We start from the raw sequence: 14,729 nt of genomic DNA, 5'->3' as shown, positions 1-14,729 counted from the left end.
AAATCAAATGAGAAGTTTTTCAACCTTCGATACTGGATAACCAAAGTAACCCTGACTTTAGTAGCTGAGCTGCAATATATCTTGATGATGCTGAATTTGCACATGCTCAAGGGCTAGGTTTTACACCATCATATGGTCTGAGAAGCATACAAGAGGATGGGTGTTGTATTCAACGTTTGCAAGATGATGGTTCCCTACCAATTTGTCCTGCCGCATGTGCAATAAATGTCCATGGAAAACCTCCCATATCTTGGGAGCCATTTCTCTATGAAAATACACACGTTATACAATTCAGCACCTCCTTTAATGTGCCGGTAGAGCATCTCATCAATATAGTGAAAAGGGTGCATGAATGTTGTTCTTTTTGGCACACCCTTGTGATATACAAGGCAGCAGTGACCCTTGCTCTCCTTTCATTATGAGACTTGGACTACTTTCAGCAACATCTTAAAGCACTGTCTTTTCAAAAAGCACTTCAATGTCACATATAGAAAATCCTTTAAATACACTGAAAGGACATGCGAACTATCAGCACTGCCCTCTCTCTCAGCTACTGAGACCCTAGTTATTCTCAGCTGGCTATGCTGGGCAATTCTGTCATCTGGGGCAAAATTACCAGGAAAATATGGGCAACAATATCAAGCATGTTCCTGAAACTGTCTTGAAAGTGCAAAATACCCTGCAGAAGGTGATTTTGAGATGGTGTTGAGAATCCCTGCTGTGCACTGGGAGCACCCAGGGCCTTTGCATAAGCAGACGGTGTAGACGCCTGCAAAACCCAACCATCACCCACCCTGATTGAGAAAGAAACTACAACTTCAGCTTCATTTACCACCGTGGGACCCTCACTTCCACTGGTTGCAAGTCATCCTTGATCCCAAGGTACTGTCTAAAAGAAGACAATGACTTTAATCAGAACTATTTTCAACCAGCTACTCAGTAATAATTTCCTGAGAATAAAAGTCAGCTTAATAAAACAAAACAGATCTACAACATGAAAGCCAGAAAATATCCACAGATGCTTCTGTTTTGCTTTGTTCTTACTTTTGTTTGTGTCTGATACCACTTGATAAAATTACAGGGTTTTAAAATATATTTATAGCGCTTTTACCCCATTCTCAGGACAGAATGCATACGGACCTTGTACTAAATACGCGTACAGCGAAGGTCCAGCATCTACCTTGCTGCTGTGTCATATTGCCCCTAACAGTAAAGATTCTCAGCAAAACCCAATAAAACATGGAGCAGTTTCCACACCAAAGAAGCCACTTCTTAGCAAAGCAAGATGCCAATAATAAAACATTTATTTGGCACTGTTGTGTCCCTTTGGTACAGTACTGAAGTGTGGGCCTCTGAAAATTAACTTAAATTACAACTTTTTATTCATGCTGGTCTAGTTATGTATGGCACTTGATGATAAGTGGATTATCATCCAGAAACCAAATCAGTGAAGTTTTTTGACTGAGAATGGAGTAAAATCATTTATTCTTTTGAAGTAACTATTCCTGTGCAACTTATTCTAAGGTAGCAATTTGCAAATTATCTTTTGAATTAACCTCCAAGTTAATTGAATGCTCTTTAGCTACATGTGACTAATCTTCATTACCCTTTCTCCTTTGGAAGATGACAACCCAAAAAATTATTGTACATACCTGGAATTATTATTGTTACTAAACCTAAAATTATATCTAGACCTGCAAATAGAAACTGCTCTCTTCTCCTCCTCCCACATCCCCAACTCAAATTGTAATGTGTTTTCTTTGTATTTTTGTTTACTTGTAATAACCTCATTTTAAAGACTTTTTGTCACTCGCATGAGTCCCAGCTATGCCTGCAATTTTGTTGACTATGTGGAACAGTCTATGTTCCATACCTACACCGGTCCCGCTCCCCAACTTTTCCTATGCTACATCGACGACTGCATTGGTGCTGCTTCTGCACCCATGCTGAGCTCGTCGACTTCACCAACTTTGTCTCCAACTTCCACCCTGCCCTCAAATTTACCTGGTCCATTTCTGACACCTCCTCGCCTTTCTCAATCTCTCTGTCTCTATCTTTGGAAACAGCTTATCTGCTGATGTCTATTACAAACCCACTAACTCTCACAGCTGCCTGGACTATACCTCGTCCCACCTTGTTACTTGTAAAAATGCCATCCCCTTTTCTCAATTCCTCTGTCACCACAGCATCTGTTCTCAGATGCCCTCCTCCTTCAAAGAAAGGAGCTGCCCTTCCTCCAACACTGAGACCCGACATAGATTGGGAGACCACTTCACCGAGCACCTATATTCTGTCCACTAGAAAAAGCGAGATCTCCCAGTGGCCACCCATTTTAATTCCACTTGCCATTCCCATTCCAACATGTCAGTCCATGGCTTCCTCTACTGTCATGTTGAGGCCACACTCAGTTTGGAGGAGCAACACTTTATATTCCATCTGGGTAGCCTCCAACCTAATGGCATGAACATTGATTTCTCAAACTTCAGGTAATGCCCCCCACCCCTTCACCATTCACCATTCCCTTTCCATTTCTATCTCTTACTTTATCTCCATACCTGTCCATCACCTCCCCCAGTGCTCTTCCCCCTTTTCTTTCTTCCATGGCCTTCTGTCCTCTCCTATCAGATTCCCTCTTCTCCAGCCTTGTATCTCTTTCACCAAACAACTTCCCAGCTGTTTACTTCACCCCTCCACCCACCTTCTAACTCTGACTCATCTTTTTTTCTCCAGTCTTGCCAAAAGGCTTCTGTTCAAAACATCGACTGTACTCTTTTCCAGAGATGCTGCCTGGTCTGCTGAGCTCCTCCAACGTTTTGTGTGTGTTGCTTGGATTTCCAGCATCTGCAGATTTGCTCATGTTTGTTAAAGACTGACCTAGTCATCAATGCAACAGAAGTCCACAATTGCATGGTTCACTTTTTTTAAAAAATGCTGTGTGATCTACCTTTTATGTCATAGTAAGTTAATTCTATCACCTTATCTGAAGATCTTCCAAAAGAAGTATGGTTGTTTTATTATTTGGACATTGTTTGCATTGTGTGGTTCTTTAAAATTGCTTAGGAGATATGAAAACCTACAGACGAGAACCTGTGAATGTGTATCAAAAGCAAAATGCTGAGAAAAACTTTTACAGATTGGGCAACATCTGTGAAAAGAGAAACAGCTAACGTTTCTGGTTCAGATATTTGGCATCTGGAAGTTTGATTTTCATTTACAGTAAATTTTATGTTATCAAAAATGATGAGGATCAAAAAGCAAGTATTACAGAAGTGTCTAATTGACTTAAAAGTTGTGGTTAACTATACTATCCTCTGACAATGCAACACCATCATTATCTGACAAGGTGGGATAACACTCATCTAATTTTGTACTTGTCACGGCCAACAAATTATCGGGAATGGTTTCTACTGATATTCAGAGTATTTTTTCCCTGAAGAACAGTTAATCATGGTGAAATTTCCATTTCCCCTTACAACCATCTTTGCAAACTTTTCGTCTCATCTGTTTTGAATGAACTGGTTCCTGAAATAAAGTAAGAAAACAGTAAATGTTGTAAACTGGGAAATTTGAAATGAGGGTATAACCAGGCCATATGTTATTTTTAATAGCTAATTGCTTATATAGTTCCAGTATTGTATTGGATTCCAGTTTCCTTTATCTACACATGATCTTAGCAGCAGCAATAATTAATATCAATTACAGCAATTTTATTGTACACCACTCTATGGAGTTTTAGGGTACTACTTTATGTTTCTGCTGTTATGCTAATATACGATCCTTTTATGCTGATTTTTGTTGCAGTCCATTCCATCCTATGGTGAGATCCAAAGAAAAATGCATCAACTTGCTGAATTTCTGGATATGCCACGTTTTCCTGAAATAACTGAAAAATGTTTCTTGCATCCAAATTTACTTTGTATGAAGTACTTGTTGGAAGCTAACTTGCCAGGTAAACCATTGCACATACCTAAAAGAGAAACCGACTGAGAACATCAGTGAAAGTGACTACCTTTGCCTTGTTTGAATTGGAAGCGCAATAATTTAGCTGAAATGTGACTAAAGGGGAGGGAGGAATACAATTAATATTTGTGTTCACAGGTCTTCCAGGCAAGGTGGGGAGAGGAATATAAAGGAAGGAGAGGAAGCAATGCTGATTTTAAAAAAATGTAGCTGAGGCAAGGTATGTTAGAAGGATCAGCAGTGACGATTAATGGTGTGTACTAAAGAACAGAAGAAGGAATAAACCTTGGACAGATACTCCAGATTTGCTCATAGTCTGAAGTCGATAGAAGAACAAATTTGAAGAAAAATTTCTGACATTTTTACTTCCAAACTAACAAGTTACAAAAGTGGAGTATTTCAGTTGCCGTTGACGTTAATGGAAATGTAATCAGTGAGGAAGATATATGAGGACACCGAATTTCTAGATTGCACTTGGAACATTTTTATCTATTAAATAGCAACAATAGGGAGGGGTGTTGGGGAAATTTGGATTTAAATTTAGAGAATAAAGCAGGTCAATGAAAGGAATACAAATAATGCAGTCATAATTTAGTTAGATTTATCATAGTTATGGAGAAGATAAAGGTAGAATAAAAGTAAAGATTTTATGGTGGTCCTCAATATTTTTTTGCTCATGACCTACTTGTGACTTTCATTTTCCTCTGTGGCTCACCACCTTTCATTAGTTGCTCAAATTTTTTTTGGCCAACTGTACTAATTATTTTAAATAGTCAATATTTATGTTTTAACAGGCTATGGGTATTATTATATGCTAAATATAATGTTACAGATGTATATGAAAAATAAAAACTATCTCAAAGCTTTGAATAGGATACTTTAGTTATAATATATTATTCCAACCAGCAATGAAAAGTGTCTAATATTGTTACTTTGGGTATTTAGTGAGATCCTTGTGACTGACGCAAATTAGCGAGTTTTTGAATATCTGGTTGCAACTTGGTTAAAGGTAATCAAAGATCACCTTTTTTCACAACGTCAAGATGGTTACGTGCTTTTGATAGCAGATGAAGAACTTGACTAAAACCACATTCAACTAAATAAAGGGTGGGAAATCCAATTGAGAACAAGGTTGCTTTCTCCCAGAGCTGTGAAAACGAATCTTGAATATCACTAGTTATCCAGAAATTTTGCTTGCTGCATTTGAATTTTGCTTGACCTCATATCACCCTGCAGCTCAATAAGACATTCTCGTGTCAACATTAGTCACTTTCACCCCAAATGGATCCACCACCCAATCTGGAATATGCACCTCCAGCAGGACTCTGAACGAAATTCCCTATCAGTGTGCAGTTGTTTCAAATGATCAAGTTATACAATCAGATCATCATCCTGCAATTCTATTTTAAGAGTGGCCAGTGAAAGGAATTGCATAAACTCCAATGATGCTGCTGAAAAGTTTTGACTTTTCCAAGGAAAACAGTAATAGCCTCTTTGCATAATATGAGATTGCAGGGTTTTTTTGTAACTGGATGTTGCTGGGACTTGAGGATCTGTGTTATAAAGAAAAGTTGAATAAGTTTGGACTGTATTCCTTGAAGCGTAGGAAAATGTGAGGAGATTTGATAGTAGTAGCAGAATTATGAGGAGTATAGATAGGGTAAATGCAAGCAGGGTTTTCTGGTGAAACTAGAACTAGAGGTCATAGGTTAAGGGTGAAACGTGAAATATTTAATACCTGAGGGGGAAACGTCTTCACTCAGAAGGTGGTACTAGTGTAGATAAAGCTATTAGAAGAAGTGGTGGATGAAGTTTGGATAAGTACATGGATGGGAGGGGTATGAAGGTCTATGGTCAGGGGCAGGTCAATTGAACTAAGCAGAATAACAGTTTGGCATGGACTAAATGTGCCCAAAGGCTTTATGACTATATATGCAATAAAACTTCCCCGAGGCCATCATTATGTAAGGGAATAAATTGGTTAGTCTTTCACAGCATAGGATGATTCAAGTTATTACTGCAAGAATAGTCACCAGCATGATATTAGTCCGAATTTACAGTGGGACCTGCCTACTCCAGCAAACTATCTAGCCTTCTGTAGGAAGTGTAAAAACTACTTAGTACCAGCCATAAGATATGTCCTCTAATGTTTACAATCAGTTATGTCAGAAGGCTGGCTATATCACAGATTGTTAATTAATCTTAACTGCTCTCCCAATGTATATCTTAAAGATAAAATGTATATCTTGCCAGGATATAATATTTGATAATAAACATTCAATTAAGCTGGGATGGGTAATGAATAAGGTGGTGGTGTTTGCATTAGAACCCAAATTGGTTTTACTAGAATAAAGGACAAGAAAAATATGGACAATTTTTAAGAAATTCTTTAAAGTTAAACTAATGTTTTCTTTTAATTGGTTATCCCAAACCAGAGAGCATGCGTATTTGGATACAAAGATTGGTGAAGAAAATGGGCATTGGCAATGTGGACTATCTGACCTTTCACCCCTTATCTAGAGGGACAAAGACCATCAATTATGAAATTCAGGCTGTAGCAGTGATTGTGATATCTCTGAAACTCCTTTTTGTGCTTGATGACAAACATGAATGGTATGTCACTGAATGTATATTATAAAGTAATATAGAAATTACAAAGGTCTGACTTTTAAAACTGCTTTGTAATTTTGTACCATTTAACAGGTTGCTGTCTAACAGAGCAAATGAGATAAACAAGCAAAATGATAAAGGTATTTCATGCCTTTTCTAGTAAGTTATGTGAATCTACATTTCAGTATTATGGCAATCGAGAGTGATATACCACACATTTCTTTTAGCTATTATATTCTGATCATTAAATAGTACAGTATTGAGGAAGACAATTGAACTCCATGAGACCATAAAACATAAGAGCAGGTAAAGGCCATTCAGCCCATAGAGTTTTTTCCACCATTCCATCATGGCAGATTTATTATTCCTGTCAACTCTGTTCTCCCACCTTTTAAATGTAAACTTTGAAGCCCTTATTAATCAAGAGCCTGTCAACCTCTGCTTTAAGTATACCCAATGCTTTGGCATCCAGCCGTCTGTTGCAGTGAATTCCACTGAATCACTACCTTTGACTGAAGAAACTCCTCATCTGTGTCCTAAAGGACTTCCTTGTATTCTGAGGCTGTGCTCTCTGGCCCTAGACTCCCTCACTATTGGAAACATCCACTCTGCCTAGGTGGTTTCAATATTTGATAGGATCACCCCCACCCCCCACACACACATTCACCACCTCAGTCATTAACCGTCTTAGTTTAATTGAATGTTCATAAATAAACGTAATATCTGTGCCGTATATTTTTTAATTTTAGGACCCACGTTGTCAGAGCAGCTACATTTGTGAACAATCTATGACATCAAATAGACAGTAGATGCACCCTTTTCTAGAGCAAATCCATTTTTTCCACTCATTATATTCTTTCTGCCTGTTCTTGAAATTTTGCTCTGTATTTATGTAATTCTCTTTTGACTGCTCTGTCTTGGTAGATGGTCCCTCATGGTAAAGGCTGACTTGCTCTGATTCTGCTTCTCAAGCATCTGAAGTCAGTGTAGGAGCTACGTACTCTGCTTGGATGAGGCAGAATTTGTCTGATGGGTTAAATGAATGGGTGTGTAGTTTGTGATGTCATAGACTCTTATCCTTTATGCTAGGCTTCTGTATGGTTCCCAATGAGTTTACTCTGTTTTCAAAATTATCCTAACTGTGGTTGAAGGATTTACAGGAATTGGTGCAGATTTTGCAAATTTTCCCAATGTTTTGAAGGACATCTTTGACTATTTTCCAGAAATCCACCTAGTGATCTCCTCTCCTCTGCCTGCTCCTGCCCTACTTCAAACTGCTAATTGCACGACCTCCAGCTCCAGCTCCAGCCCAGATCTTGATCGCCAGCACCTCCAGGCCGAGACTTTATGTGCTGCCACTGGACCCTCAGTGTCAATTTTCCTTCGGCTCCTCCCACTTTCTCCAAACTCAAGGGGTAGCCTGGGCACTCACGTAGGTCCCAGCTGTGCCTGCTTCTTCATTGTCTTCGTAGAATTGTCCATATACAAGGTCTTCCCTGGTTATACTCCCCAACTCTTCCTCCACTACATTGTCACCTGCATTGGTGCTCCTTCATGCACTCATTAATTTTATCAGCTTTGTCTTTAACTTCATCCCTGCCCTTAAATTCACTCAGTCCATCTCTGACACCTCCCTTCCCTTTCCTGATCTCGCTCTTTCTGTCTCTGGAGACAAATTGTCAACCAACATCTTTTATAAACCTACTGATTCCCATGGTTATCTTGAGTACAAACAGGAGAATACCTACAGATGCTGGAAATGCAAGCATCATACACAAAATGCTGGAGGAACTCAGTAGGCCTGGCAGCATCTATGGAAAAGAGTAAACAGTTCAATGTTTTGGGCTGAGACTCGTTGGCAGGACTGGCCTTGGCCCAAAATGTCGACTGTACTCTTTTCCATAGATGCTGTCTGGCCTGCTGAATTCCTCCAGCATTTTGTGTGTGTTATCTTGACTATATCCCTTCCCTCCCTGTTTCTTGTAAAAATACTATTCCCTTTTCTCAGTTTCTTCCCCTCTGGCATATCCACTCCCAAGGCGTGGCATTTCATTCCAGGCTTTAGGAATGCCCTCCTACTTCAGAGAACGGGGTTTCCCTCCCTCAACTACTGATGCTGCCGCCACCCGCATCGGCTCTATTTCCCATACATCCACACTTATCCGTCTTCTCGCCGTGATAGAATTCCTCTTCTCCTTACCTACCATCCCATCAGCTTCCTCATCCAACACATTATCCTATCCTCCGGAACTTCCACCATCTCCAAAGGGATCCTGTTATTAAACATTTCTTTAACTCCTCCCCCTGCTTTCCACAGGAATTGCTCCTGTGAATCCTTTGTCCATTTGTTCCTCCTCACTAATCTCCCTCCTAGCACTTATCCCTGCACGCTGTGTAAGTGCTGCATCTACCCATACACTTCCTCATTCACCTCCATTCAGGGTCCCAGGCAGTTCTTCCAGCTGAGGCAACACTTCACTTGTGAGTGAGCTAAGGTCGCATTTTGTATCCGGTGGCCCCGATGTTTCCTCCTCCACTTTGGTGAGACCTGTCGTAAATTGAGGGGCCGTTTTGTGGAGCACCTCTGCACCATCTGCCACAAGTGGGATTTCCCAACTTGTGGCCAAACATTTTAATTCTGATTTCTGTTCTGATGTGTCCATGGTGTCCGCTTGTGCCAAGAGGAGGCCAGCTTCAGCGGGGAAGCATCATCTTATATTCTGTCTGGATAGCCTCCAACCTGAAAGCATGAATATCAGTTTCTCCTTCCAGCAAACTAATTTTCTTCTCCCCTTTCCCTCTTTAACTTTAACTTTTACCTTTTCGCTCCTGCCTGTTACTTTCCTCTGGCCCCCCCTCCCACTTTCTCTCAGGGTCCACTCCTCCTTCTCCAGCCCTTGACCTTTCCTACCCACTTGGCTTCTCCTATCACCTTCCAGCTAGACTCCTCCTCCCCCCACCATTTTAAGTCTGGCATCTTGCCCCTTCCTTCTCAGTCCTGAAGGATCTCGGCCTGAAACATTGACCATCTGTTAATTTCCATAGATGCTGCTTGACCTGCTGAGTACCTCCTGCATTTTGTGTGTGTGTTGCTTTGGATTTCCAGCATCTGCAAACGTTCTTGTGTTTATGATCTCTTGTGAATCAATTGGAATGCAGTTTCTTTATCACACAGTTTGAAGGCTGCTTTGAATGTGATCAATCACAATATCTGACAGAGCATTCTAAATCCTGCACAAATGTTTCTTTAAAAACAAGACTCGTATTCCCTCTGACTCTTTTGCCATCATTTTAAATCTATACTTTGTAATTGTTGAATCATTTGGGTATTGCAAACAATTCCACTTTGTAACACACAATGTGTGGGAGGAACTCAGCAAGTCAGTTGGTATTTATAAACAGAATAAATGTTGTGGTCTAAAGCCCTTCATCAGGACTGGAGAGGAAGGGGATGGAGGCCAGAGTAAGTAGAATGGGGCAGGCGAGACAATACAAGCTGGCGGGTGATATGTGAGACCAGCTGAGGGGAAAGGTAGGTGGATGGGGGGAGGGAATGAATGAATGAGAAACTGGAAGGTGCAAAGTAGAAGAGATAGAGGGCTGAAGAAGAAGGAATCAGTTAGACGACAGTGCAGTAATGGGAAGGAGATGATGGGCAAAGAAGAGAAGGGGAGAGAGTACCACCAGAATGGGGGATATAATGGCTGGGGAGTGGGGGTGAAGCAGAGAGGAGTGGTTACTGGAAGTTAGAGAAATCGATGTTTATGCTGAGGAGGAGGCTGCATCTGGAGCACCAGATATAATAAATGACTCCAACATGTACGACTCACGTGGAAGGATTGTTTATTGCCTAGAATGGGCGAGGGAGAAGGTTGCTGAAGATTCACAGTATCTGCAGAATCACTTGTGTCTCCACTTTTTTTAAAAAAATCTAAACCCTTTTGTAGTCTTAAACGTTGCTATCTAATTTCTTAGCCTTCTCAGCTGTAAGGACAGTCCTAGCTTCTGAACTTTATCCATGTAATTGTTTTCCTTTATTGCTGAAACATGCTAGCATTTTTATCAATTCTTCTTGCTGTCCTACTCTTTAAGTTCAAATCTGTTTGCTGTGTTTTCTTGAAGTTTCTTCGTATGTGCCGCACAGTACAGGAACAGAGGCCAGCATAAGAGTGTATATATGTATGTAAATGTTTGAAAGTGGAAGGTCATGATGACAGTGTGCTTAGTTAAAGTATATTTGATACTGGGGTCTATAAAAAGTTGTGTTGAATCTGTACCGATCATTGGTTAGGTTATCACTGGTCTGTTGTGTCCATTTTTGAGTACCACATGTTAAATTCTTCAGAAATTCATCGGGAGGGTATAGAGAAGATTCACCAATGTAGTTCCTGGAATGAGGGATTTCAGCTGTGAGGTTAGATTGGAAAGTCTGGGATTCTTTCCTTAGAGCAAAGACGGTTAAGGGGAGAATAGTAGAAATGTACAAAATCTTAACAGGCTTTGAGAAAATAAATAAAAGCTAATCCTATTAGTGAATGGATCAGGAACTGGGGACACATAAAATTTTGGGCAAAAGACACAATTGGGAAGGGAGTAGTTAAGATCTGAAATTCACTGCTTGTAACGGCAGCTGTAAAACAAAATCAGTTGATGCCTTCAAAAGAGAAAGCAGATAGACACTTGAGGGAAAATTATTTGCAGAGCTGAGGGGCAAGAGCAGGAGAAGGTGACTTGCAGAGTTGCTCTCTGAGGAATTGACATAGACTTGATGAATTGAATGGAAGTCTCTTGCGCTGTTCCAGTTGTTCATTGCACTTTTGTTTTGCTCAAATTTTAGCATTGGAACTTTACTCTGAAGATAAAGATGTTAATATTTGTGCAAACAAAAATGCAGTCCAGATACTAAACTTTTGGGTTCTTTTCTCTCGTCTGGGTAAGGAGCCATTCATCACATTTCTTCACTCCTGTCCTTTAATCAGTTTTGTATCCATTTTGTTATTAACCCATGGTCCTTATTTTTGACATCAAATTTCAAATTGAGTGCTTTTTGAAAACCCATATGACAATTGCATTGTCTTTGCCACTCTCTTCAAACTAAAACTTAGATTAGGTCCAGTTTATTGCCATCTGACTACACATATATACAACCAAAGAAAAGCACATTCTTCTGGACCACGGTGCATCCACAAAACATACAGTGCCTATAGAAAGTATTCAACCCCCTTGGAAGTTTTCATGTTCTATTGTATTACAACATCAAATCACAGTGGATTTAATTTGGGTTTTTTGACACTGATCAACAGATGACTCATTCCTGTCAAAGTAAAAACAGATCTCTACAAAGTGATCTAAATTAATTACAAATATAAAACACAAAATAATTGATTGCAGAAGTATTCACCCCCTTCAAGTCAGTATCTATCAGGTTTGCATATCTGGACACTGCAATTTTTCCCCATTCTTCTTTATAAAACTGCTCAAGCTCTGTCAGATTGCATGGGAATCGTGAATGAAAAGCCCTTTTCAAGTTCAGCCATAAATTCTCAATGGGATTGAGGTCTGGACGCTCGAGAACATTGACTTTGTTGTTTATAAGTCTTTCCTGTGTAGCTTTGGCGATATATTTTGGAGTCATAGTCTTGCTGGTAAACAAATGTTCTCCCAAGTTGCAGTTCTCTTGCAGACTGCATCAGGATTTTCCAGTATTTTGCTGCATTCATTTTACCCTCTACCTTCACAAGCATTCCGGGGCCTGCTGTAGTGAAGCATTCCCACAGCATGATGCAGCCTCCATCAAGCTTTATGGTAGTAATGGTGCATTTTTGATGATGTGTGGTGTTTGGCTCACTCCAAACAGCATTTAATCTGATGCCGAAAAGCTCAATTTTAGATTCACCAGATCGTAGAACCTTCTTCCTACTGACTTCAGAGTCTCCCACATGCCTTCTGGCAAACTCCAGTCAAAATTTCATGTGAGTTTTTCAACAGTGGCTTACTCTTTGCCACTCTCCTATAAAGCTGTGACTGGTGAAACACCCGGGTAACAGTTGTGGTATGCAGTCTCTCCCATCTCAGCCACTGAAGCTTGTAACTCCTCCAGGTCTCTTGCTGGCCTCCCTCACTAGTCCTCTTCTTGCATGGTCAATTAGTTTTTGAGGACAGCCTGCTCTAGGCAGACTTACAGCTGTTGCATATTCTTTCTATTTCTTGATGATTGATTTAACTGTACAGGAGCCTCAAGGCTCACACCACCTGGTTCAAGAACAGTTCCTACCCTTCAGACATCAGGCTCTTGAATAAAAGGCAATAACTACATTATTGAAATGTTCCTACAATGAATGGTCTCACTTTAAGGACCTGTGTGTGGGAGGGGAGTTGTATTGAGTGACTTGGAGATTTTCTTGTATTCATCTCCTGACTTGTGCTTTTTAATAACCTTTTTGCGGAGTTTCTTGGAGTGTTCTTTTGTTTTCAAGGTGTAGTTTTTGCCAGGATACCGACTCACCAGCAGTTAGACCTTCCAGATACAGGTGTATTTTAGTACAGTCAATTAAAACAGCTTGACTGCTCACAGGTCTCCAAAAACAGATCTTTATTTAACTAATTATGTGACTTCTAAAACCAACTGGCTGCACCAGTGATGATTTGGTGCGTCATATTAAAGGAGGAGGTGGATACTTATGCAATCAATTATTTTGTGTTTTATATTTGTAATTAACTTAGATCACTTTGTAGAGATCTGTTTCCATTTTGATACGATAAAGCCTTTTTCTGTTGATTGGTGTAAAAAAACCAAATTAAATCCTCCATAACTCAATGTTCTAAAACAATAAATCATGAAAACCCCCTTTCAAGGGGGGTGAATACTTTTTACAGTCACTGTAGGTCATACACAGTATATTGTGACAGAACAGGTTGGCAATGCTAATTCTCTTTGCCCCTTTGCTCGATTAGTCACTCCTCCTTGTTTTGTCCGTAGTCTGGTTTCCCCAGTAGAACCATAGAACATTACAGCACAGAAACAGGCCTTTTGGCCCTTCTTGGCTGTGCCGAACCATTTTTCTGCCTACTCCCACTGACCTGCACCTAGGGCGTATCCCTCCAAACCCCTCTCATCCATATACCTATCCCAAGTTTTTCTTACATGTCAAAAATGAGCCCGCATTCACCACTTCATCTGGCAGCTCATTCCACACTCCCACCACTCTCTGTGCGAAGAAGCCCTCACGAATGTTTCCTTTAAACTTTTCCCCCTTTACCCTTAACCTATGACCTCTGGGTTTTTTTCTCCCTTAGCCTCAGTGGAAAAAGCCTGCTTGCATTCACTCTATCTATACCCATTATAATTTTATACACCTCTGTCAAATCTCCCCTTATTCTCCTACACTCCAGGAAATAAAGTCCTAACCTATTCAACCTTTCTCTGTAACTCAGTTTCTGAAGTCCCGGCAACATCCTTGTAAACCTTCTCTGCACTCTTTCAACCTTATTAATATCCTTCCTGTAATTAGGTGACCAAAACTGCACATAATACTCCAAATTCGGACTCACCAATGTCTTATACAACCTCACTATTACATTCCAAGTCTTATACTCCACTACACCTCCAATCTTTGTATCATCAGCAAATTTGCTGATCCAATTTGCCGCATTATCATCCGGATCATTGATATAGATGACAAATAACAATGGACCCAGCACTGATCCCTGTGGCACACCACTAGTCACAGGCCTCCACTCAGAGTAGCAATCCTCCACTACCACTCTCTGGCTTCTTCCATTGAGCAAATGTCTAATCCAATTTACTACCTCACCATGTATACCTAGCGACTGAATCTTCCTAACTAACCTCCCATGCAGGACCTTGTCAAAGGCCTTACTGAAGTCCATGTATACAACATCCACTGCCTTCCCTTCATCCACTTTCCTGGGAACTTCCTCGAAAAACTCCAATAGATTGGTTAAACATGACCTACCACGCACAAAGTCATGCTGACTTTTTCTAATAAGTCCCTGTCTATCCAAGTACTTGTAGATCCTATCTCTTAGTATTCCTTCCAATAATTTACCTACTACCAATGTCAAACTTAACGGCCTATAATTTCCCAGCTTTCTTTTTGAGCCTTTTTTAAACAACGGAACTACATGAGCTATCCTCC

General features: G+C 40.2%; 1 protein-coding gene across 2 annotated transcripts in view; it reads left to right on the top strand.

Moving 5' to 3' along the window:
* Positions 1-14,729, top strand: part of taf1b (TATA box binding protein (Tbp)-associated factor, RNA polymerase I, B) — a 115,235-nt gene that overhangs the window by 63,146 nt on the left and 37,360 nt on the right. For both annotated transcript variants that reach the window (XR_009514331.1, XM_059981905.1), the window contains exons 9-11: positions 3,802-3,949; positions 6,396-6,573; positions 6,664-6,710. Coding sequence is in view for 1 of the 2 variants with exons in the window: in XM_059981905.1 (XP_059837888.1) it covers positions 3,802-3,949; positions 6,396-6,573; positions 6,664-6,710 (373 nt within the window). In the remaining variant the exon portion in view is untranslated. The remainder of the gene's footprint in view (positions 1-3,801; positions 3,950-6,395; positions 6,574-6,663; positions 6,711-14,729) is intronic.

The sequence above is a fragment of the Hypanus sabinus genome, chromosome 10 (genome assembly GCF_030144855.1).
Source record: "Hypanus sabinus isolate sHypSab1 chromosome 10, sHypSab1.hap1, whole genome shotgun sequence".
In the NCBI taxonomy this organism is placed as follows: domain Eukaryota; kingdom Metazoa; phylum Chordata; class Chondrichthyes; order Myliobatiformes; family Dasyatidae; genus Hypanus; species Hypanus sabinus.
Note: the sequence above shows the minus strand (reverse complement) of the source record. Positions and strands in the feature narration are given on the sequence as shown.